Source organism: Garra rufa, chromosome 2 (genome assembly GCF_049309525.1).
Source record: "Garra rufa chromosome 2, GarRuf1.0, whole genome shotgun sequence".
In the NCBI taxonomy this organism is placed as follows: Eukaryota; Metazoa; Chordata; class Actinopteri; order Cypriniformes; family Cyprinidae; genus Garra; species Garra rufa.
Genome location: NC_133362.1, coordinates 49,708,780 through 49,735,769, shown reverse-complemented (window position 1 = coordinate 49,735,769; position 26,990 = coordinate 49,708,780). Strand labels below are relative to the sequence as shown.

General features: G+C 39.9%; 1 protein-coding gene and 1 long non-coding RNA gene across 2 annotated transcripts; both read left to right on the top strand.

Moving 5' to 3' along the window:
- The first annotated feature begins 6,163 nt into the window (after positions 1 to 6,163).
- LOC141325580 (uncharacterized) lies at positions 6,164 to 9,342 on the top strand. Its single transcript, XM_073834357.1, has 2 exons — positions 6,164 to 8,301; positions 8,597 to 9,342. Exon 1 carries the CDS (start codon positions 6,191 to 6,193, stop codon positions 7,844 to 7,846), a length of 1,656 nt encoding a protein of 551 aa, XP_073690458.1. The 5' UTR covers positions 6,164 to 6,190; the 3' UTR covers positions 7,847 to 8,301; positions 8,597 to 9,342.
- Positions 9,343 to 24,325: 14,983 nt separating this feature from the next.
- LOC141326550 (uncharacterized) lies at positions 24,326 to 26,668 on the top strand. Its single transcript, XR_012353916.1, has 3 exons — positions 24,326 to 24,467; positions 24,547 to 24,736; positions 25,704 to 26,668. It is a non-coding gene; the product is annotated as an uncharacterized lncRNA (long non-coding RNA).
- The last annotated feature ends 322 nt before the right edge of the window (positions 26,669 to 26,990 follow it).

Genomic DNA, 26,990 nt, shown 5'->3' with positions numbered 1-26,990 from the left:
CGTGCGCATACCGCGTGCGTCAAACTAGTTAGCACGTGTGCTAAAGCTATCACATGTAATATTCATAAATCGGTTATGAGACAAGACAAAGAGTAATTTATGAAACTCAACGTGTTTAATAACAGTTGAAATGTTGTATTTGAGATGTGTGTGTGTGTGTGTATGAACTTGTGATGAAAACGTTTGAATCAGAAGTTAATTGTGTTTGCCTTGTGTTTTGCAAGGCTGGGTTTTTTTCTTTCCCTATGTTTCTTCTGAGATCTTCTGAGAGAATTACCTGTTTTGTGCCGAACGTAATCCTCTGGTGAGAATCATCTGTGTTGATCGCGATTACATGTGCACAAATGGCGAGCTGCCCACGGACCTTTGAACTGTGATCTGAATTCATCGACTGGTAGGAGAATTCCATTGTTTCCTGTTCTTTTGGACACAAAAGATCCCGATACTTTGAACAGAATTGATTTTTTTGCATCTGAAACGGAGAGACTTTGTTTTTGAGTTGGAACTGGTAGAACGAGTGTTCTTGAAGCTGAATCATTTGATTCACGAACTTTGATCAACTGAGTCGTTTAATCCACAAAGCATTGTTCAATTGAATCGTTTGATTTGTTCTTGTGTTTTTACATTTCATGGTTGAATTTACTGTTGAGTTTTGAAGAAAAAAGTGTCATTTACATCTATTTTCTGGAATTTAGTCAGAGTGAATATCCTATTACAAACTCTTTTTGAATTATTGGGTTTTTGAATGTAAAGCTCATTGAAGAGTATTTTATTGTGAATTTATTTGAAAGGAACACACACTATTGTTTTGTTTTTTGAGAGTTTATTTTATTTTGGTCAACATTGATTTGAATCTGTTGAACTGTTAACATTTTTGATACTGTTTGAGACAACAGAATATTTCTTGACCGCTGTCAATTGGTTGTCCTTCAATGTGACTACTTGAAACAAACTATAAAGAAAAAGAAAAGAAAACCCATCAATATAAATTATTTTGAAAATCAAATCTAATTGTCTTGTCTATTCACTCACCAGTAGCATCTCACCCTCTCTCCAGTAGACGTTCCTGGCTTCTGATCTTTGGCCCATATTGAACCCTAAGCTAGTGTGACACGCTAAAAACATCGTCTGCACCACATTCTTGGCGAGCCAGCCAGGAGAGAGGTCGCAGCAGCTACTGAGGTGAATAATTATTGAGATAAACTTATACATTGAATTGAGCAGAAATGGATGTTGTGGAACGAGAAAACGTCAACGTGCAAAATGCAGTCATTGTTAGCGGCATCACACTGACTGAGTTGGATCAAGTTCTAGAAACATACCTTTTGAGGTTTGGCTCTGTCCGACGAAAATTAATGATCGAAGATCCAGACTCTGACTTTCATCATAATGCAGTAGTAGAGTTCACGCACGATTCAGCTATGTGCAACCTTGAACCCCAGCTGCCTCTAACTTTAGTGAGCCCCACTGACCCAGACACTGTGTTCCGTGTGCGCACCCTGGCTAGTGTTCGCACCCTTACCACTAGTAGTGCCATTACTGAATGCCCCGATGAATTACAAGCAGCAGCTAGTGCTGATAGAGAACCCCCACGAGATGATGTGTCACTTGGGGCAGCGCCTGGTCTAGAACATCGGCCCTTGGAGATAAATCTCTTGACACGTGCAGCCAGCACTCCCCAACGGCTGGAAAGATGTAATTCACCCCCTGTCCTGAGAATAGAGCCCGAAAACCCAGTCAAAGCAACTTTAGGTGCAATGTCACCTCGCTGTTCAAATGATGCTGATATCAGCTCTGCTGAGACGATATCTGTTAAACTTCCCATGTCTGCTGTGCAACCCCCAGGTATCCAAAGAGTAGTGATGGAACACATTGTAAGGTCAAGCGATTCATTTTCCCCTCACAATGCTTCATTCCGTCTTAAAGCCTTCTCTGGGAGGAGCCCCCGTCCAAGTAATGAGCCTGATTTCGACACCTGGCGTGCTAGTGTTGACTACCTCTTGAATGATCCATCTCTTCCTGAGTCGCACAAAGTGCGGAAAATTTTTGACAGCCTGTTACCGCCTGCTTCAGACATCATTAAACATGTGAACCCGAACGCTCCACCGTCAGAGTGCCTTAGTCTGCTAGAGTCTGTCTACGGTTCAGTGGAGGACGGAGACGAACTATTAGCTAAGTTCATAAGCACCCTGCAGAATCCTGGCGAGAGATCATCTGCCTACCTCCACAGATTGCACGTAATTCTCTGCGCTACCATCAGGCGGGGAGGAATTGCCGAGAGTGAACGAGACCGTTGTCTGCTAAAGCAGTTTTGCCGTGGCTGCTGGGACAATGCTCTGATAGTCAATCTACAACTTGAAAAGAGGAAAGCAGACCCACCTCCTTTTGCCGAATTAGCAATTCTCATCCGCACTACTGAAGAGAAACAAACATCAAAGGAGGAGAGAATGAGAAAGCATCTGGGTATGAGCAAGCATCCATCAGTTCCCCTTAAACTGAAGACGGTGACACACCAGCAGTCTGTTTATCCTTGCAGCACATTTGAAGAGGATGTTACGGAGACTTCAACTCCTAGCAATGCAAAGCAGAAAGCCTCTAAGCAGAAAAGTAAGAATCAATGCCCTGAAATGTCCGAGGTAGGTGCCTTGAAGAAGGAGATTGCGGCTCTCCGAAGCCAAATCACAGCCATCAGAACAACGGCTGATCAGAAAGTGAAGGAGCGAGCTGAAACAAATGAACTTGAAGAGCTGAGAAAACAGATAGCAGAGCTAAAAGTTCAAGTTGCCACTCCTAGTACACAAAGAAACCATCCTGAAAGATCCCCTCATCTGAGGAGCAGTCCGAGCAGATCCACGTTTAACGAAGTCAGCAGAAAGGAGAATGAGCGGCCACAGTGCGCTGAAATGAGATCTAACCGCCCGCGGCCGTGGTATTGCTTTCGCTGTGGAGATGATGGTCACCTAGCCATCAACTGTGAAAATGGACCAAATCCATCTAGAGTTGAGGAGAAGAGGCGAAAGTTGAGAGAGAGACAAGCTGAGTGGGATCTTCAAAATGGAACAACAGCGGTGCCTTTAAATTAAAAGCAGTCTCTGTCGTAGGGCGGACGGGGACTGAGCAGAAGAAACGAAGCCCTGAGCATCAACTAGTGTTTACCAAGCATGCAGACATCAAGAACTCCTTGAAGTTACCAGCTGGACTGGTCGGAATGAAATGCACTGCGCGAGTCAAAGTCGAAGGGGAGGAAGTAAACTGCCTGTTAGACACAGGATCCCAGGTCACGACAATCCCTCTGTCTTTCTATAATAGACACTTGTCGCAACACTCAATGCATCCACTGAATCATCTGTTGGAAGTTGAAGGGGCAAATGGCCAGGCTGTTCCCTACCTGGGGTATGTGGAGTTAACTCTGAAGTTTCCTCAGGAATTCCTGGGAACAGAAGCTGAAGTTCCAACGTTGGCTCTAGTGGTCCCAGACTTGACACACGTGCCCCAAATCCTCATTGGCACCAACACCTTGGATGTCTTGTATGCTGATCATGCACAAGCAGCCAAGCCTAGAATTAAACCCTATTTCCACGGTTATCGAGCTGTGATAAGAGTTCTAGAAGCAAGACTGCAACAAGCAAGTACGAGTGTTTTGGGTCAAGTAAAAGTGAAAGGAGGCGTGCCTGACGTGATAACAGCTGGAAGTACAGTAGTCCTCAATGGATGTGCCAACATTGTTGGACCGCTGTCAGAGACCTTGGTGATGGTAGGGCCTTCAGCATCATCTTCTTTGCCTGGTGGACTGCTAGTGGCTAGTTGTTTGCATTCTCTACCTCCGAAGCGCAATGTCCAGATACCGATAGTGCTGAGAAATGAGACGCAAGTTGATCTAACAATCCCTCCGAGAGCAGTGTTAGCTGAACTGCATGCTGTCCAAAGTGTAATTGAAGGAAGAAACCCTGTCAGTGCTCCCGTGTACAAAGGAGTTAGTCCTGTACAAGTTAAGATCATTCCTGACTTCGGTGACTCCCCGTTATCAAGTGAATGGAAGGAAAGGATAACTGATCTAGTGAACCACATGCCAGACGTATTTGCACTGCATGACTTGGATTACGGCCACACAGATAAAGTAAAACATCACATCAATCTTCGTGACAATACGCCGTTCAAGCAGCGTGCTAGACCTATCCATCCCCAAGACGTTGATGCAGTGAGAAGGCATCTCAAAGAACTCCTTGATGCAGGTATCATTAGAGAATCGGAATCCCCCTTTGCCTCTCCAATAGTAGTGGTAAAGAAGAAGAACAATGATGTACGTCTCTGCATTGACTTCAGAAAGTTGAATTCACAGACCATAAAAGACGCATATGCCCTGCCGAATTTGGAAGAAGCTTTCTCAGTTCTATCTGGCTCTAAATGGTTTTCAGTCCTCGACTTAAAATCAGGCTTCTATCAGATCGAGATGGAAGAGGCTGATAAACAGAAAACAGCATTCGTTTGTCCTTTAGGGTTCTATGAATTCAACAGAATGCCACAAGGGGTCACTAATGCGCCGAGTACATTTCAGAGATTAATGGAGCGGTGCATGGGTGATCTTAACAGAAAAGAAGCCTTAGTATTCATTGATGATCTTATAATCTTCTCCAAGACCTTAGAAGAACATGAAGCTCGACTCCTGCAAGTTCTAAAACGTTTAAGAGAATACGGATTGAAGCTTTCTCCTAAGAAATGCAAGTTCTTCCAGACATCGGTCCGATACCTAGGCCATATAGTGTCTCAGAATGGCGTTGAGACGGATCCGACCAAGATCGAAGCCCTCAAGACCTGGCCAAGGCCGAGAAACCTCAAAGAGCTCAAATCTTTCATTGGATTCGCAGGATACTACAGGAGGTTCGTCCAAGACTTCTCAAAGATCACAAGACCTCTTAATGATCTTACTATTGGATATCCCCCTCTGCAGAAAAACCAGAGACGAAGCCTAAAGAAAAACATAGAATACCGGGATCCTAAAGAGCAGTTTGGGGACCGATGGACTCAGGAATGCCAGCAAGCGTTCGACAGCATAATTAAAAAGCTTACTTCAGCCCCAGTACTTGGGTTTGCGGATCCCAGCCTTCCCTACGTGTTGACCACAGACGCAAGCACCACTGGACTTGGGGCCGCCCTTTATCAAGAGCAGGAGGGCCGAATGAGAGTAATTGCCTTCGCGAGCAGGGGTCTGACCAAAAGTGAGACGAAGTACCCCGCGCACAAGTTGGAGTTCCTCGCGCTCAAGTGGGCGGTCACGGCCAAATTCAGTGACTATTTGTATGGAGGAGAGTTCACCGTAATAACGGACAGCAACCCACTCACCTATATCTTAACATCTGCAAAGCTTGATGCGACTAGCTATAGGTGGCTGTCCAGCCTGTCAACATTCAACTTCAAGATCCAATATCGTGCAGGCAAGCGAAATCTAGATGCAGACGCACTCTCAAGACGTCCTCATGACAGGCCGGTAGATGACTTCATCTCTCAGAAGGAGTGTGAAAGAATTAAGCAATTCACTCTTCATCATTTAGCAGAGACTGAACAACAGACAATCCTGCCACCAGCAGTGAAAGCCCTCTGTGAACGACACCAAGTATACCAGAGATGTGACAATTCCGACCTATCATGCTTAAAGCCCACTCTGTTCGAGTCACTGTGCCTCAGTGCTAGTGCAGTACCCCAGGAGTTCCAACAGGAGGATGCCCATGGTCTTCCAACTCTTCCCCAAATGTCTGAAGAAGAGTTGAGAGAATGTCAAAGAGCTGATCCAGAGCTCAGAGAAGTCATTAAGTACCTTGAGTCTGGGAGAAAACCTGAAGGGAAGGTGGAGCCTGCAGAAATAGCTCTATGGCTTAGAGAATGGAACAGATTTGAGTTCAAGAATGGAGTGTTATTTAGAAGGAAGCAAGATCGAGGAAGTGTGTTGTATCAGTTGGCGTTACCGGTTGAGCTCAGAGGAAAAGCGTTAACAAATCTGCACAACGACATGGGCCATCTTGGAATTGAAAGGACCCTGGACCTAGCTAGAGCCCGATTTTACTGGCCAAGGATGGCGATGGCCGTGGAGGAGAAGATAAGGACCTGCGAGCGCTGTGTGAAGCGAAAGACCCCCCCTGAGCGAGCTGCACCACTGGTGAACATATCGACTAGCAGACCCCTCGAGTTACTCTGCATGGACTACCTGTCGCTGGAGCCCGATCGAAGCAATATTAAGGATATTCTAGTAATCACAGATCATTTCACCAGGTATGCTGTAGCAATACCCACCAGAAATCAGAAGGCTCAAACCGTAGCCAAGTGCCTGTGGGATAACTTCCTCGTTCATTACGGGTTTCCCGAGAAACTCCTTAGTGATCAGGGGCCCGACTTCGAGTCTAAGTTGATCAAGGAACTATGTGGCATAGCAGGAATCCGCAAAGTGAGGACGACACCTTATCACCCCCGGGGCAACCCTGTGGAGCGCTTTAACAGGACACTGCTCCAAATGTTAGGGACCCTGGATGATAAAGAAAAGACCTGCTGGAAGGATTTCGTGAAACCATTAGTCCACGCGTACAATTGCACACGCAATGACTCAACAGGATTTTCGCCTTATGAGTTAATGTTCGGAAGGCAGCCCCGGCTACCAATTGATCTGGCCTTCGGTTTACCTGCTGAGAAGTCATCCCCATCTCACTCAAGTTATGTGAGGAATTTGAAGGATCGTCTGGAGGAGAGCTACAGAGTAGCAAGTGAGAACGCTTCAAAAGTAGCAAGACGGAATAAGAAGAGGTTCGATGAGCGAGTGGTTGCCTCATCCCTTGAAGTTGGAGATCGGGTCCTGGTAAGGAACGTAAAGCTGAGAGGAAAGCATAAATTAGCAGATAAGTGGGAGAAAGAAGCTTACGTTGTGATCAAGAAAGCTGCCGACTTACCAGTCTATACCGTTCAACCAGAGGGCAAGGATGGACCACTTCGCACATTGCACCGAGACTTGTTACTGCCCTGTGGGTTTTTGCAAGAAACCACGCCTGAGGAACCACTAAGACCAAAAACACCTCACAGGCCTAGAACTCGAGCAAACCCTGGTACGCAAGAACCTGAATGTATGACTGAGAATTCTGAATCAGAGAGTGACCCTATGGATTATTACTCACATGGACACTTACCGAGTGTTGAAACTAGAATCCTCTCCAATTCTAAACCTAAGAAGCCTTCAAGTGGTAGAGTGATGGCAGAAGTTTCCCCTGAAATGAGAAATGCAGTTAGTACAAACACTGAGCAACTTACTCCAGTGACATCACAGAGGAACTTACCTGACCAGCCTGACGCTGGGGAAGGAAGTCCGCTGGATGAACCTGAAAGAGAGGATACACAGATGATTGATCCTATAGAGACGGATGTGCTGAGTGACATACCTGTGCTGGATCAGGAGTCAGATGGATCCCCACCTGAGACTTTAAGTGCAGAGGATGAAAGGGGCGATGCTTTGACACGTGGAGGAAAAGTTTATTCACCAAGTCGCCGAGACAGCTTAGTGGAGACTGGTGAGAGTCTAGAAGATGTCCCCAGACGTTCGCAAAGACATCATGAGCCACCAAAGAGGCTGCAGTATCCTAAATTGGGTAATCCCCTTTCTCTGGTTGTGCAATCACTATTGCAAGGGCTTAGCACAGCATTTACCGTTTCATTGGAGGAGTCTGATACTTTTAAGAATACCTCTCTGGAAATGCAAGGTGAACATCCCTCTGCTGTGACTTCACAGCCTGGAAGATGCAGTGGGACCTGCATAGCTTCAAGGCGGGGAGAATGTAACCCGGGTAATCCAGGCTACTGTCAAAGAAATTAAAATACTTCAAAACATAGAAAGAGCTGAAGGAAACTGAGAGATGAGAAAAAGGGAGAAAGTTCCAGAAGGATGAAAGATTGATCAAATTACTTCTCACTTCAGTGACAAACTTCTGTAAGAGCCAATGGTAGCAGCGCATTTATAAGCCCCGCCCACCTGCAGCGCCGGCGCTGCTGCACCTTTCAGAACAGACAGAGAGACGAGATTGCACGAGACCGCAGCACGGAGCGTTTGTCTAGAAGCTCATAGCGTTGAACATTAATCTAAGGAGAGATGTGATAGAGAACACTTGGAAACGAAACTTAAGGAATCGTGACATCATCTTGAAGTGTTGTCGTCGGACGAAAAGAGAGAAGGGAGACGTGGAAATTGGAAGAAGTGTAGTTGGAGCGGATCTCAGTGCTGAAGCCCTGTGATTAATCATCTTTGACAAAATATTGTTCTATTTTGCTCTGGTGAGTGAATTTTCATATACTGACCTAAAATAGTTTCAAAATGAGATGTTACAAAGCAATTTTGAGTAGGCCGTGCGCATACCGCGTGCGTCAAACTAGTTAGCACGTGTGCTAAAGCTATCACATGTAATATTCATAAATCGGTTATGAGACAAGACAAAGAGTAATTTATGAAACTCAACGTGTTTAATAACAGTTGAAATGTTGTATTTGAGATGTGTGTGTGTGTGTGTATGAACTTGTGATGAAAACGTTTGAATCAGAAGTTAATTGTGTTTGCCTTGTGTTTTGCAAGGCTGGGTTTTTTTCTTTCCCTATGTTTCTTCTGAGATCTTCTGAGAGAATTACCTGTTTTGTGCCGAACGTAATCCTCTGGTGAGAATCATCTGTGTTGATCGCGATTACATGTGCACAAATGGCGAGCTGCCCACGGACCTTTGAACTGTGATCTGAATTCATCGACTGGTAGGAGAATTCCATTGTTTCCTGTTCTTTTGGACACAAAAGATCCCGATACTTTGAACAGAATTGATTTTTTTGCATCTGAAACGGAGAGACTTTGTTTTTGAGTTGGAACTGGTAGAACGAGTGTTCTTGAAGCTGAATCATTTGATTCACGAACTTTGATCAACTGAGTCGTTTAATCCACAAAGCATTGTTCAATTGAATCGTTTGATTTGTTCTTGTGTTTTTACATTTCATGGTTGAATTTACTGTTGAGTTTTGAAGAAAAAAGTGTCATTTACATCTATTTTCTGGAATTTAGTCAGAGTGAATATCCTATTACAAACTCTTTTTGAATTATTGGGTTTTTGAATGTAAAGCTCATTGAAGAGTATTTTATTGTGAATTTATTTGAAAGGAACACACACTATTGTTTTGTTTTTTGAGAGTTTATTTTATTTTGGTCAACATTGATTTGAATCTGTTGAACTGTTAACATTTTTGATACTGTTTGAGACAACAGAATATTTCTTGACCGCTGTCAATTGGTTGTCCTTCAATGTGACTACTTGAAACAAACTATAAAGAAAAAGAAAAGAAAACCCATCAATATAAATTATTTTGAAAATCAAATCTAATTGTCTTGTCTATTCACTCACCAGTAGCATCTCACCCTCTCTCCAGTAGACGTTCCTGGCTTCTGATCTTTGGCCCATATTGAACCCTAAGCTAGTGTGACACGCTAAAAACATCGTCTGCACCACATTCGACCTACTGCCAGATGCCAAGTTACCCCATGGAAAAATCTACCCTCTTTCACATCCTGAGCAGGAGGCCATGGAGAATTATATCAAGGAGGCTCTCCAACAGGGGTTCATCAGACCTTCCACGTCTCCTGCAGCGTCTAGCTTCTTCTTTGTCTCCAAGAAGGATGGTGGACTCCGGCCCTGCATAGATTATTGGGTGTTGAATGATGCTACGGTAAAGTTTGCTTACCCACTTCCACTAGTTCCAGCTGCCTTAGAGGAGCTGCGGGAAGCCCGCATCTTCACCAAGCTCGACCTCCGCAGCGCCTACAACTTGATCCGTATCCGAGAAGGGGACGAGTGGAAGACTGCCTTCATTACCCCGACTGGCCACTATGAATATCAGGTGATGCCCTATGGCCTGGCCAACAGTCCTTCCATATTTCAAAATTTTATGAATGAAATCTTCCGTGACTACCTTCACCGTTTCACCATCATCTACATTGACGACATTTTGATCTACTCACGTAACCTGGAAGAGCACCAAAACCATGTCCGCCAAGTTCTCCAACGTCTCCGTGAGTATCAACTCTACTTGAAGGCGGAAAAGTGTGAATTCCATCAGCCTACCGTCTCCTTCCTCGGATACGTGATCTCTGCGGAGGGAGTCCGTATGGAGCCTGGTAAGGTGGATGCTGTGGCAACATGGGCGGAACCCAAGACTGTGAAGGAACTCCAACGCTTCCTTGGCTTTGCCAACTTTTATCGACTTTTCATAAAGAATTACAGTCTCCTTTCAGCACCGCTTACTTCTCTTCTAAAAGAAGGACGACGGGTGCTGCACTGGACATCGGAAGCTCAGCAAGCCTTTGACTGCCTCAAGCTCATGTTTACCTCAGCTCCTATTCTCAAACATCCTGATCCCTCGCGGCCATTTATAGTGGAAGTGGATGCGGTAGGCGTAGGAGCCGTCCTGTCCCAGTGGTCTGGTGAACCCCGATCTCTCCATCCGTGTGCGTACTATTCCAAAAAACTCACCCCTGCCGAATGGAACTATGGCATAGGTGACCGTGAATTACTGGCTATTAAGCTGGCCCTCGAGGAGTGGGGCACTGGTTAGAGGGAGCCCAATCCCCCTTTACCGTTATAACCGATCACAAAAACCTCCAGTACCTCCAACAGGCCAAAAGACTTAACGCCCGTCAAGCATGCTGGTCGATGTTCTTTGCTCGCTTCAACTTTCACATCACTTACCAACCTGGTCACAAGAACACCAAAGCTGATGCTCTATCCCGTATATATTCACCTGAACCTACCACTGATACTCCTGACCCTGTTTTGTCCCCTTCTGTGTTCCTAGCACCCATCCTGTGGCGTACTGACCAGGAAATTGGAGCGGCCACCCTTGAGGAGCCTGCTCCACCTGGACTTCCTCCGGGTCGCACCTATGTTCCTCATAGTCACCGGCTGCTCCTATTGGATAGTGTGCACACGTCCCCTGGCTCAGGACACCCTGGCAGTAGGCGAACCCTCTCGCTCCTCCAACAGAAGTATTGGTGGCCTAACATGACCAGGGATGTTGCTCGGTACATCCGAGGATGCTCGGTTTGCGCCGTTAATACCACACCTCGCGGTCTACCTGAAGGTAAACTTCAACCCTTACCCATTCCTCGCCGACCCCGGACGCACTTAGGAGTAGACTTTGCCACGGATTTGCCTCCCTCTCAGGGTTATACCACAATCCTGGTGGTCGTAGATCGTTTTTCCAAGGCCTGTAAATTAATCCCTCTCAAAGGTCTTCCCACAGCGCTGGAAACTGCCGAGGCGTTGTTTCATAACGTATTCCGGAATTACGGGCTTCCTGAAGACATCGTATCCGACAGAGGGCCTCAGTTCATTTCCAGGGTTTGGCGAGCCTTCTTCCAATTACTGGGAACTACAGTCAGCTTATCATCCGGATATCACCCTCAAACCAACGGGCAAACCGAGCGGAAGATACAGGAGATCTCCCGTTACCTTCGGTCGTATTGCTCTCAACATCAAGACACCTGGAGCCAGTATCTACCGTGGGCTGAGTATGCGCAAAATTCCCTCCGTCAGACATCTACTGGTTTAACCCCATTTCAATGTATTTTAGGATACCAACCAGCACTGTTCCCATGGACTGGAGAAACCTCAGAAGTGCCCGCGGTGGATCACTGGTTCCGGGAGAGCGAGAGGGTGTGGGACTCAGCTCATGTCCATCTGCAACGGGCAGTACGGAGGCACACGGAAAACGCTAATCGCCGCAGGTTACCCAATCCCACTTACCTTCCAGGAGACCAGGTATGGCTTTCCACTCGGGACATCCGCCTCCGACTGCCCTGCAAAAAGCTGAGTCCCCGCTACATAGGGCCTTTCACCATTCATTCACAAATCAATCCTGTCACTTACCGTCTCAACTTACCTCCACGTTACCGGATCTCCCCCACATTCCACGTCTCCTTACTCAAACGTCACATTGACCCAGTCTCTCCTTCCTCCACAGAATTGGAGCCGCCCCTCCCTCCAGACCAGCCGGAAGTCCTTGGAGATAACATCTACCAGGTCCATGAGATCCTTGACTCCCGGCGGCGGAACTGCCAACTCCAGTACCTCGTAGACGGAAGGGTTCGGACCAGAGGAGAGATCATGGGTACCTCGTGATGACATCTTGGATCCTGCTCTCCTCGAGAATTTCCACCATCAACATCCTGAACGCCCAGCTCCCAGAGGTCGAGGTCGCCCCCGTCGCCGTTCTCGGGTGCCTGGAGTCACCCGTGGAGGGGGGGGTAGTGTCACACCCTCTGCACGTTCCCTCAGCCCCAGTCATCATGATCTGTCACCGCCCAACCAATCACCCATGCACCACACACGTGAACTATCACCAGACTTCTAATTACCGTCACCTGCATCAGCAATCACCCACTCCCTTTAAATACTTACCTCATTCATTCACTCACCGGCTGGAATCGAAGTTGCATGGACACTCTTCTATGAATCTTCTTCTCCTTGTGCGGATCATCCTGTACTCTCTCATTGGAACCCTTGTGTGTACCTATGGACACAAAACACACACAATTCTAAGGGAAGTGACTTTCGCTCATATTAATGATTGCTGACGATCTGGTATTTACTTGTTGGGCTGTGATTGAAGATCTGTCTCCCTCAATCCATACTTACCTGTTGTTACATCTGCTTGGAGCGTGTACTATTTACAATAAACATCACCAAATATACTTACCTTCTGTGTGTGTGTGTGTGTGTGTGTGTGTGTGTGTGTGTGTGTGTGTGTGTGTGGACGTGACACATCAAGTGTATTTTTTATTAATAAAAATATTTGGGCAATACATTATAAATACGCTTTGTATACAGTCATATATTATTCATGTATTTTAAATAATCAACAAATGTATTTTTTATTAATGAATATATGTGGCCAATACATTATAAATACGCTTTGTATACATTTTTTATATATTATTCATGTATTTTAAATAATTAATAAGTGTATTTTTTATTAATAAAAACATGTGGGCAATACATTATAAATACGCCTTGTATACAGTTGTTATATATTATTATTGTATTTTAAATAATCAGTAAGTTTATTTTTTATGTATAATTAGTATATTTAAAGGTTTATGAAATATGTTTCAATTGTATTATAAGTGGTAACAAAATACATTTTTGGAAATGCTGAGATAGTATGTTAAAAGCACGTTTTAGTTCATCTTCATGGTGTCTCAAAATAGCACAGTTGAGTACACTTAGATGATTTTAAGTTTATCTTAAGGAGTACTTAAGAATAACTTTTAGTATATTAAGTACAAAATCAGTGCCCGAAAATAGAGCACTTTAAGTACATTAGGGAAGTGCACTAAGTGTACTTAAATTGTATTTTAGCACACTTTTTTCACACTTTGTATATTCTTTTAATATATTATTGTTATACTTTAAATTAGTCATAAATATATTTATAAATGTTTAAAAGTAGGGTTCAAGTGTATTTCTAGTTGTAACTAAATATATATTTTTAAATACAGATATAGTATGTTAAAAGCACATTTTAGTTCAATTTCATGGTGTCTCAAAATAGCACAGAGTACACTTAGATGGTATTAAGTTTATCTTAACATATACTTAATACTATTTTTTAGTACAATAAGTACAAAATTAGTGTGCGAAAATAGAGCACTTTTAGTACATTACTGAAAAGTGTACTAAGTATACTTAAATAAAGTGTATTTTAGTGCACTTTTTTTTTTACCTGGGCAGTGTATTTAAGTCTGTCTCCTCACTCCCCTTTGTCCGTCGTTGAAGTTACATGGTTTTCAGTTTCTCTATGTTCATTGTTTTTTTATTAATAGATATTAGTGTTTTCATTTTACTCTGGATACCTGCTCCTTCATTACACTCCTCATCCTGCTCAAGTGTGACAGTAGCTTGGCTGGGTAGCCAAAAGAAAATAGATATAATGGGCTGATGAGAAGCTATTTGTGCATGGATAGAGGAGGGGTATGAAAATGTGTTACTGCTGAATACAACTGGTTAACCAATTTTAAAAAGAATACTTTCTTTAATGTATAATTAACAAGAAAATGAATGAAGAAAGAAAGAAGAAAGGAGGTGAAGTGAGGCCAAGTATGGTGACCCATACTAGGAATTTGTGCTCTGCATTTAACCCATCCAAGTGCACACACACAGTAGTGAACACACACCCGGAGCAGTGGGCAGCCATTGCTGCGGCGCCCGGGGAGCAGTTGGGGGATCGGTGCCTTGCTCAAGGGACTCACCTCAGTCGTGGTATTGAGGGTGGAGAGAGTGCTGTACATTCACTCCCCCCACCTACAATCCCTGCCGGACCTGAGACTCGAACCTGCAACCTTTGGGTTACAAGTCCAACTCTCTAACCATTAGGCCACGGCTGCCCCATGAAGGCCAACTGCTTAGGATTGTTTATTGGACCAAATGAATTATAAAGGAAATAGTACTTATATTTACTGTACATACAGGCTACTGAAAGTACAACAAAGAATGAACTGTGCAGATTAAAAAACAGACCTGTACAAACCTAGTATAATATTTTCATGCTTCTGATAAAGTCCATAAATGTAAACAGATATTACAACATTAAATTGAGATCAACTAAACAATAAGCTAAAATACACTTAAAATCAATAGGAACAAGTCATTTTGTTAAGTTTATGTCAATTAATTTATAATCTTCCAGTTACATTGTTGCTTTTCCCAGCAAGGTAAAAGTTTGTCTAATATTTTGATACAGAGAAATCCACACATGCAATTGAGTGACATACTCGTCATAGTCACACTTTGAGGGAATCTACTGTAATCACTTAATATTTGAAATTACAGTAAAGCAGATGATCAGGTATGGCCACAGTACAAAAAAAAGCCTTATGTTAAACAAAAAGAGATGAAGGATGCATGAAAATGATAAAATGTATCCCACATTCAGCTCTGGTGTGAACATCCTTGATTTCACACACCTTTTTTCTCAGTACACTCTTGAACAAGGAGCACAGACAAAGTCTGACATTTGCATGATTTTTCACATTTCTGTAAGTGTGATGGAAAAAATTTTATTACTTTGACTACACTTGAATGTCTTTCAAAATGAATGAGCAGATGATTCTAGAAATTGCTCCTTTTTCTAAACCTCTTCTTGCATTGAAGAAAATGGCAGTTCCTTTTCAGAATGAGTTTGCAAATGACGTTTCATGTTGCTCTGACATGTGAAACTCTTCTCACACTGAAGACACTTGTACGGTTTCTCTCCAGTGTGAACTGTCATGTGAACCGTAAGGTTTACTTTATGCGTGAAACTCTTTCCACACTGAGAGCAGGTGTAAGGTTTCTCTCCAGTGTGAATGCTCAAGTGAACACCAAGACTTGTTTTATGCTTGAAACTCTTTCCACACTGAGGGCAGGTAAAAGGTTTCTCTCCAGTGTGAATTCTCATGTGGTTATCAAGCGTACCTTTCAGTGTAAAACACTTTCCACACTCAGGACATATGAATGGCTTCTTATCGGTGTGAATTATCATGTGAGTCTTAAGAACTCCTTTTCGTGAGAAACTCTTCCCACACTGTTTGCAGATGAAAGGCTTGTCTCCAGTGTGAATACTCATGTGGACAGTAAGGTATTGTTTCTGTGTAAAACTATTCCCACACAGTTTACAGGTGAAAGGCTTCTCTTCAGTGTGAGTTCTCATGTGGACATCAAGGTATTTTTTCTTTGTAAAACTCTTTCCACACTGAGGGCATATTAATGGCTTCTTTTCAATGTGAATTTTCATGTGACTGTTAAGATGTCCACTTAAGATGAAACTCTTCCCACACTGTTGGCAGCTGTAAGGTCTCTCTCCAGTGTGAATTCTCATGTTAGAATTAAGGTTTGTACTTTGTGTTTTTTTATTTATTTCTGGTGAGGAAGTTTTTTTATTCTGTGAGCAACTAATTGATTTTTCTTCAGTTTTGAAATCATGTTTCTCATTTTGATCTTTCTCTTCTGTTTCATTGAGTTCTTGACTCTCCTCTTTCAGTGCCATCAGGTCTGAGGTGAAATAAGAAAAATGGAAGTTAACAGCAGTTTAATGGCACAAAGCAAAATCACACATTTCCTTCCAATTTTAGCCATTAATACAAAACATAAACATATAAAACAATTATTTGTAACATATATTGCTGTGCTTTTATCACAACTACCATATAATTATAAATAAAAACACTAGCTCCTTAAAAATAAAAACACACACAAAATCTGACATGTTTATCTTCACGCTAGAGAATTTAAAAGCAGCATTCAAGTAAAAAATATTTTCTAATTAAACCCAGAGAAGTTACGATGAGTTATTTTCGGTTTCTATTTTATTGTTTGGCTCCAGATTTGGAGAGTAACAAAGTACATGTAACATCATTTCATATTTAAAATACAAAATGAATAACTATTACGGTTAACTATTACAGAACATGTTACCAGTTTCAGATGCAGAACAGTTATTTGATGCATTCATGACGTCTAGACTGGACTATTGTAACGCACTACTGGTGGCTGTCCTGCATCTTCAATTAACAAGCTACAAGCTGGTGTTTCTGAAATATGATTATTTATTGCTTGTTGTAATGAACATTCACTGCTATTTCCGTTTTAATATCACACTTTTGATGACAGCAGAAAAAAATCACTTACAATAAAACAAATGTCAAATTAAAAACTGAAGTGTCATTGTTTGCTTCAAGCTAAGTAAAGTTTTTTGTCAGTTACCGCTTTTATTGTTTTCTAATCAAAAGTAGATACTGTGTTTAATGTTACACTAAATATGTTTTTTTTTTCTATAGAGCTGTACATTTTAATAAGGATCAAATGAGTGAGTCCAGCTTAGAGATTGAAAACCAACCTGTTTGTTCCTCAGTATCTTCATGTTTGACTCTGAATGTTTCTAAAATCTTAATGTCTTCACTCTCTTCTTTAATAAACGACATCTTTGTTTGTTCCTCAGTATCTTCATGTTTGATGAATGTTTCTTCAATCTTCATGTCTTCACTCTCCTCTTTAATAAATGCCATCTTTATAATATTGTGTCACATGGATCTCTGTTGTTTCTCCAGGAGTTTTTCTGTGTGTTTGTACACTTTGTCCTGTTTAAGATGAGAATAATTAATAGAAAGAAAAATCTATGCAAACTAGATCTCTATCTGCTTGTCATTCAGCTCCTAGTTCAGTAGTCAGTGCACTGGAAAGACAGAGTTAATAGACTTATATATAAAAAGTATAAAATATATACAAATAACACCAAAGGTTCATATTTAGATTATAATTTTAAGCTATTTTGATTTATATTTGGTATTCAATTATTTGTACATCATATCTAATATATTACACTTGAATGAAATCATTCTCGTTTGTCATGCACTCGTTTGTGTTTGTTGTTGTCGTTTGTAGTCCGCGTGCCGCTGAATCGAATCACTGAATCATTTCATAAATGATTCGATTCAAATGATTCGGATTCTCAGTTTCTCTCATCACTTCTCATCATCACACGATTGATTCATGATATAGAGAGCGAAATGAAACTTACCTTCTCTGTTACTAAAGGCTAACATTTTAAGTAACACTAGATAAAGCATTACAACGTTATATTTAATAATGATGCATTTATTTAACATAGCTTGTAAAAACGCTTTAATTGATGCAACAATGTCCATTGGTTTAAAAACATTAAAAGCACAAACCTTTCTTTAGGCGACTGGCAACAGATGAGGAACGCAGCGGATCTTTATGACGTCACATCACCAGAGCAAAATAAAAGTCCCATTGGTGCACTGCTCTCTAGAATCACAAACACATCATAGAAATGTTGTATATAGAATAGAATTTCGAACTCATATGATGATGCTTTTCTAAAGTTAATAACATTGTAAATCTATTAATAATATTCTTTATTTTATTAATGTTCATTTATAACACTATGCTTTCTGTTTATGGGTGAATGACGGATAAGGATTTAAAATGTGAAAAAAAATAAAACTGGCAAAAAATTTAAATGTTAGGACTTTCTATACTTATTACAGTGTTGTGTATGTAATGCAATGATATTTACACATTTCAAGAATGTAATTAACCATTTTTTTTGATGAATCAGATCTTTTTCCTCATGAAAATGTCATTCCTGGGTAACGTAATGAATTTTTAAATTAATTACATTTCTACCATTGTTGGCATATACAAATGTACTGATCTCCATATTTGGAGCTCAACAAACAATTAGTGCTCAGAAAACTACATTTTAATCACAATTAATATAATCAATTTGGGATTTCTTATAGGCACAGGCTCATTTTTGGCTGCTGCTAATTCAAAAATTCAGAACCAAATTTAAAAAAAACCTGGAAAATGTTTAAAAATGTTTTCCAATAAAGTAAATAAGACTTGTTTTATCATTAACTCAACAAAAAACTGAATTGTGTAATCTAACACACAAATATGGGTTAAATGAATTGCCTGTGTCATTGTTAGCCGGAATGACATACTGTTAGACGGAATGACATTCTGCAATATTTTTCAGGATTACCATAAAAACCATCATCAGTATAATTTTTCTTTCCAACACTCAAACTTGAAACAAAGTAAGATACACTTGACAGTTGCAAAACTCACAGTTTTTAATGATTTAAAAAAAGTACAACAGGCTTTTTGGGAACTGGTCTTGATTTGTAGTAGCTACACACAATAATAATAATAATGAGTATTAGATGCAGGTTGTAATCACACCAATTTCATTACAATCGTATTTTCTAAATATTACAGTAAATCTGTAAAATTATAATGCTTCATAAACAATGGCCAGGGGTATAGTGTAATGTGTGTAATGTATAATAACACATTACACCGCTAAAACATTTAGGCTTATTGCAAATGAGTGTGAACCTATTTTGATTAAAGGAACATTCCACTTTTTTGGAAATAGGCTCATTCTCCAACTCCCCCCGAGTTAATAAGTTGATTTTTACCGTTTTGAAATCCATTCAGCCGTTCTCCTGTTCTGGCTATATCACTTTTAGCATAGCTTAGCATAGATCATTGAATCCTATTAGACCAATAGCATCGCGTTCAAAAATGACCAACGAGTTTCCATATTTGTTGTATTTAAAACTTGACTCTTCTGTAGTTATATCGTGTACTAAGACCAGTGGAAATGCAAAGCTGCGAGTTTCTAGGCTGATAAGATTAGGAACTACACTCCCATTCCGGCGTAATAGTCAAGGAAGTTTGCTGCTGTAACATGGTCGAAGCAGGCGGAGTATTATCAGAAATATTCCCAGCTAGTTTAGCATTTGCACATGTGCTGCGTGATATTACTGCTCCTGCTTCGGCCATATTACGGCAGCAAACTTCCTTGACTATTACGCCGGAATGGGAGTGTAGTTCCTAATCAGCCTAGAAAATTGAAGCTTTGCATTTCCACCGGTCTTAGTACACGATATAACTACAGAAGAGTCAAGTTTTAAATAGGACAAATATCGAAACTCGTTGGTCATTTTTGAACGTGATGCTATTGGTCTAATAGGATTCAATGATCTATGCTAAGCTATGCTAAAAGTGATATCGCCAGAACAGGAGAACGGCTGAATGAATTTCAAAACGGTAAAACTCAATTTATTAACTCGGGGGGAGTTGGAGAATGAGCCTATTTCCAAAAAAAGTGGAGTGTTCCTTTAATATTTCAAGTTTGCTTGTTACTGACACATTATTGTTCCACTGAATCATCACCATAATACCTTGCTCTCTATTTTCAAAGATACTCAGCCCTAGCTTCTGCATCTGTGTTTATTCTGGCTCTGAACCGTCTCTGCCTCTCTTTATTAGACAGAGGCATCTGGAAGAACAGAATTGACCTTAAAACACCAGAAGCTATACAAAAGTTTTAAAATGGGTAACACTTTATAATAACGGCACGCTATTAATCATTAGTTAAACATTAGTAAACAGTTAATTCATCATTTATAACGCATTAAAAGACATTAATAAGCAGTTTATAAATACAGCTATAAATGCTTTATTCTTGATTTAAAAGCATATCTATAATGTGTTTAATAATTGTATTTCCATACTTTAATTTCATACTTGTAGGTAGGCTTATAAATCAAGCATTAAGAATTTATAGCTGCATTTTAAATCGTAAATTTATTGATGAATTAACTGTTTAATGATGTTTAAATAATGATTAATAACGTGTAGTTATTATAAAGTATTACCAAATGTGGATATATTAATAATAATGATTACATTATTCATGATTTGACCATTAACATTACAAAAGTTCAATTCAATGATAATTAAATGTGAATCATATAAAATCAAGATGAATGACAGCAAAAATACGGCAAAAAACATACAATTATGTAAATAATGTTAATGTTAATAATATAACTATAATAACTATACCTAAAAGTTTACAAATGTTAATTAAAAACTAGATTGTTATGCCTATGTCATTCTGGATAACGGATGACATGTCCTGGCTAACAGAGTTTTTTTGTTATCCAAGAATGACATGTTGTTATCCAGGAATGACAAAACGAATATTTTTCTTTATAATCAGGCACTAATTTAACCACCTATGGAAAACTACAACTTAGCCATCATCGCTTTAAGGCAGACCTGGGCATTTTACGGCCCCCGGGCCATATACGGCCCTCTCGATATCCTTGACCGGCCCGCGTGAAGTAATTGGTTAATTAAAATTCAAACGAAAATGGGCCGTGCCATGACCAGTTCTGATAAAGAGAGTCAATGGAAATCTTATTTTGCTATTTGACCGCAAAAATAACCCATAAACACGCAACCGCGCTGCTTTTATTTTGTTTGTGTGACCGTATGCGCACCCTCACACAAATGTGTTCGCGATCAGAGTATGTGAGCGCAGAGGTATGATTTTGAATGGAGGGAGCGGCGGATTTTTGAAAAGTCGGAGCGTCGTGGTTTTCACTTGCTCCAATAGTCAAGAGCGCTCCACCACCGCTCTATCATGAGTACAATACATGCCAACGGTCCGTAATATAACTGCATATTAAGTAGGGATGTCACAATACTCAATATAATACCGAACCGTTCAGTACGACATTCAAGGTTCAATACGCGCTTGTGAATTGCGGTTTTTCGGTTTTGCATCTAAATATCTTCCTTCCTTTTATTTCTCTTGGAATTTGCTGTATGTTTGCCCACAATTTCATGTGCTGAGATGAGAAAACGCTTCCCCTCTTATATTTGAAAAAAAATAACGCAACACGCAGAGCAACTTCCATTCTAATGACATGCAATCATAAGCCTTTCAAAACCTGTTGTCCAACAAAAGTTATAAAAACAAGTTACAAAAACATTATAACTTGTTTTTAATTCACAACATCAGTCGAGCGTTTGAAATAACTTCCTTATGTTGTGATCTGATGTGGATTCTCATCACCGAATGAGGCAGACAATTCAGCAATTCTATAACGTTACTCATATTCAATGTATGTCGATTAGCAATGGCTTATGAAAATACCCGAGATGGCTTGAAGAACACAGATAAACCATTATTGCAGACGAGTGTTTATTGTCCTTAGATTTCATCATTCAAAACGTTTACCGTTATATCTTGTTTTTAATAAGTTACTGCAATAGCGATGCTTTCATCCATATTAGAGAAGCTGGAACGGAACGTTATTAGCGCTACTTCTTTAATGCATGTGTGTTTTGTTTTGTTTTTGCACAAGGGCGCCCTCTGGCATCCAGTATGAATGAAACCCATTCTATTTTGCGTAAAAATAAAAAAAATTTTACCTCTCTCAAAAGAAGAATTAAGCAGACACATACTAAACCACACTTTATCTAGTGTGCAGAGGTTTACAGGAGTATTTTGTTAATTTGTTCCAAAAAAACCCACACTGAAGTGGCAAGATATATACCGAGGTACGTATTGAATCGTCAACTAACTGTATTGTTGCATCCCTAATATTAAGCAGGAATACACATCCCAGTCAGCAAACAATTTTGGCCCAGATTTGGCATGCATCTGGCACAGCTGGCATTTATCCGGCACTGGCATACAGCATGTGGGCCAAACATGGCCCGAGTTTGGCAGAGATGGTACCGGTTTTAAGGCGGCACACAAGACCTGGGCCAGATGTCAAATGTAGTATTTGGCCCAGATGTCAAATATAGATATGTGGCCCACATAAGATTGGCCATATTTCACCCACATTTCAAATATTTTTTATATAAAATCCCAATGTTTTAATACACAAAGAAGTTTCCATCTTCATGTTTGCATTCTGGGTCTAATGCCTTGAAGTTAATCCAGGCAACAATGAAGATTTAATTATTTAAATTATGAAAATCAACTGTAATTGTTTGATTTCAGTTCATAAGTTTTTTTTTATGCCATGAATGTACACCAGTAGACTTTACTTTTCATAATTTATTAACATTTCTATAATGTGATTAAATCCTGCATTCAAAATTATAGCTAACCCTGGTGGATTAAAATGAAATTATGAAACTATTTATTTTCAACACCACACAACATTATTTAATCACAGTCAAAGTAACTATGAAATGTGCAACAGCAACAATACTAATGGCTTTATGGTTTTTATACATTTAAAATTAAATGTATTGTTTTTACGTTTGTTTGTTTACTGGAAAAACTTTTACCCAGCGCGCACCATTCAGGTTTTCAAAAATCCCGGAAATGCGAAATTAGCCTATCAGAGCCCATCAGAGCAATTTTTTTTTTCAAAAGGCGTTAATTGTCATTTGCAGTGCTTAATGGGATTGTAGTTTTATTTACCCACTTGGCTGTAACACACAGTCTCGTATTTTTGTCTTTTTGACAATTTTTATTTTTATTTTATTTCAGATCGAATGTTTTAAATGTTGTGATTCACGTTGTAGCTGGTTGTTATGATTTATGAATTATAACGCTTTAATTAACAAATCTTCAATAAGGAAAAGTGAATACAAATACTCCCGGAACCATATGTCTTTTCAAAAAAGCAGGCGGACGCTGCAGTCTTGCACAGACTTCTGAAACCAAAGCGGTAAGTGCGAACATACGCATATGTATCGTTGCAAGTTTACTATATTCTTCTTACATTTTGCTTCGGATTTATTAATTAATTGACGTTACACGCGAGTGCCCTTGTTTTAGCAGCACGTGAACGCAGTTTTAATCTACGTGTTGTAAATACAATAAACTATGTCACTAACTTTACTCCTGAAAAAGTCAGTATTTTTCTTATGTCACTTAAATTTAATTGTCTTTGACAGATGATTAGGGTTATAATTAATTGTAATGGTATTTGTTGTTGGAGCCAATGTAACGTTATATATTAAATTACAGATAAAATTATGCATTTTTGTTGTACCAATGTTTTGGAATTTCATTAGTGGTGTATGTCATGTTGAAATTGAGTAAATGCTTGGAAAGGGGTATACATGTTTCTTTATTCTACTTCACCTTGAATGTAATTTATTTATCAATAATCATTGTCAATACACTCCAAATGTTACAAGAGATTAATTGTTGTGCAAAAATTGGTATCACCTTTATAGTGACCAAAATGATTACAATAACCAGTTGTTATTGATGTTCAAAAGTGCCTGGAATGACACCCAAATCATTTCAAGTTTTATGTTTAAAATATGCAAACAAAAAGTAATTTGATTTGTTGTATGTTTAAACATAATCAATAATGTGCACATTTTAAATTACAACATGACTAACATTTTATCCAGCATATATGAAATGTTCTAAAAAGAATAGTTATAGATATTTTGTCTGCTTCATAGCCCCATAGGGCCAGAATTAATAGTAATATTTAAAATCACTGTTTTACTTTTTAAATTTCTTCTTTTTGTTATGCTACTTTTCCAGATGACTACAAGAAAGCTAGACGTAAACTACCTCTAGCTGTTGATCACACAGACATTGATCAGACCGATGGAAGGAACTCACCAATTTCAAAGAAAAAGAAAGTAGGGGTTTGGTTAGATTGTTTGTTTATATTAATGTTTCGCACCACATTTACAAATAAAAGTATATCTTGGAATTGGTAAATGTGTTAGACCTAAGAACATTCTTTTCCCCGGAGAAGATGCTGATGATGCTGATAATAATGAGACAGAAGAACGCCTACATTAACCAAAATTTAAGAGAAGGGTAAAAAGCATCTGCTTTTTAAAATAATAATGTATTTTATCACAGCAGATAAATGACCAATAGATTTTGTACTTTTAAGCAGAATGTATTCCATACCTGATGCTCCAAATATTCCTAGACAGCACAACAAATTAGACCCTGGAAAGCCAAATTAGACCCTAAGCTCTTCCACAGTGTTCCTGACATCCCTAATGATGAGATGGAAGGCATTTAAGGAACCAAGTCAAAAACAAGTAAGAAGTGTCAGCTTTTTTTAATTACAGTGCATTTTATTACAGCTGTTAAAGGACTAAGATATTTTGTATGTTGCAGGAGGTATGCCTGGCATCATGTTCTCTCTGAGAGCTGTAAATCAAGCACTGAGGCCCTTTTAAGGCATGCCAACGTCGAGGTCAGAAGACCACCCCACAAACGTAGGGATATCCAGGGCACTCTGAACCTTCAAGGCTCCATGAGCCACACTACACCTGGGACATCCAGCAAACATCCAGTTACCAAAGTTGTGAGTATATTGTCTAGCCCTTTTCAGAATGCACTGATAGTGTGTCATGGGATTAGCCTCAGGATCATCTGATTTTGATTAATTCACATTGCCAGTGATTTTTGCAATCTGTGCATGCTCACACACACACACACACACACACACACACACACACACACACACACACACACACACACACACACACACACACACACACACACACACATAAAAATTCTGTAAAGACATGTGACATCAGGATGTGACAAGTAATGTACAAATAAGTGTTGCGTCTTTTCCACTTTTATGTATATTCCACTTTTTTCCTCAATTCTTTGTGGAAAAAGTACACTATCACTGCTGTTTTTAATTTGATTATATAGTGCTTCATGGGACTGCAGTTATTTCTAAAGCCTTTAAGTACACAGTCTTGTACCTTTTGTCTTTTTGTCCAGTTTTCAAAAATGTTTTTTGTTGTGGAGATTGTCATCACAATTTTTTATATCTCTCTTTATTTAAATGCTTAAAGCATGAATGCACTCTATAAGAGATTTAGAAAATGAAGGAGAGAGAGAACGTTTTATGTATATAGTACCTCAACACAAGCTCAAGGTTGCATAACAAAAACATACACTGAATTTAAAAGAAGTAAAAATAAACAAAATCCCAAGTAGAATTAATCTATACATATTTCACACAGTCATTTTAAGCTAAGTGGTAGTGTGTTCCTGAGATGTGTAAAATTATCTTTTACCCATAGTAGACAGTCAGAATTTGGGCTATTTCAGAAAATCTAAACGATGAAGGGCTGGGGGAAGTAAGAAACGATAATTAACTGGAAGATGGGTAGATGGTAAAAGACAATACAGAATGTTTGTCTAAAGGTCATTGGTTCAGTTTTTGTGGTAATATTGTATTTTATCCAATAGCCATGTTACCTGTTACCTGATGCAAAAGCTAATTATACACCATGTGTGCTTGTGTTTTTCAGCGGCTGTGAGGTGCAACTGTCTGACATCTGAGGCCAAAGAAAAATTAATTCATGCCATCATTAAAAGATGGCTATATCTCGCCCCAGACAGAGATGGTGGCCGAAAAGAGAGGATGAAGAATAGAGTGTGTGAGGAGAGTACGACTAGTTAACAGACTTTAGGAATGGATGTTCCAAGGCTCTGTTCAGAGTGCAACTTGTTCATTAACATAATCATGAATGTTTCAGAGTCATTTGAAGAGTGCTACTTCCTGACCATAAACCTGGACGCTCAAGTGTTATGTGAAGTGAAACTCGATGAGTAGAAACATGGATGTTCAAGTGTATGTCAAGTAAATTTTGTTCCTAATCAGAAACATGGACAGTCAAGCTTTAGACAAAGCATGAAACTTCATGATCAGAAACATGGATGATCAAGTGTTACATTTAAAATATAACTTCATGAACTAAAACATGGCACAGAACTTCTACTTACTTCATTTGAACAACTTTAAAATGTCAGGTGTCAATGCTTTGATGTTAACATGATTAAACATTTGTTAAGAATACTGTCTTTGTTGTGATTATTTATCTAGGAGGTTATGGCTGACATGTGGAACCCATCTGGTCCAGCATATAGGACCAGAATAGAGCCAGCTATGGTCACACAGGTGGCAGAGATATTGATCTCTCATGGCCTTTTTATGGCCCATATTTTGGCTGCCAGGTTTAGTTCACCTGTAGATCAGGCTTAGGTGTGGCTCAGTTTTGGGCATTCTGGTTAAACACTGGTGTTGATATGGTTTACTTAAGGCTGTGTTTTGGTTCAAATGTTACATTTTGATCTGGCCCAATTCAGGGCCAGTTATAGTTAATTTACTTGGCTGAGACTTGGGCCAGTTATGGCCCATGTGTGGCCCTTGTCTGGAATCCAGACCTGGTCCAGTCATGTACCGTAATTCACTGCTGTATTTGGGCCAAGTGAAAGTGGATTGTGTGGCCCATCACTGGGCCAAACCAATTTTGCTATGTGGGATGTTAAACATATTTAGCTTTATAGAGATGGATCACTCAAATCAGAAATAATGTGAAGGCTATGATGACGGCAATGGATATGAGCAGTAAATTTTAGTTCACAAGGAATTAGTTTGTTCCTTTTAGATACTAAATATTTTCAGGTGACAGCATCATTTAAACAGGTATGCCTACAGAACAAAAGCAGCAAGGACTTTTTACAAAGCTTTATATATCGAGGGATGCAGTAATCAAAACCAGCGTTGTGATATCCCACAAAATCGTGAAAAAGTA

Coding starts and splice junctions, on each gene's coding strand:
- LOC141325580 (XM_073834357.1), top strand. CDS start 6,191: ATGGACTACCTGTCGCTGGAGCCCGATCGAAGCAATATTAAGGATATT.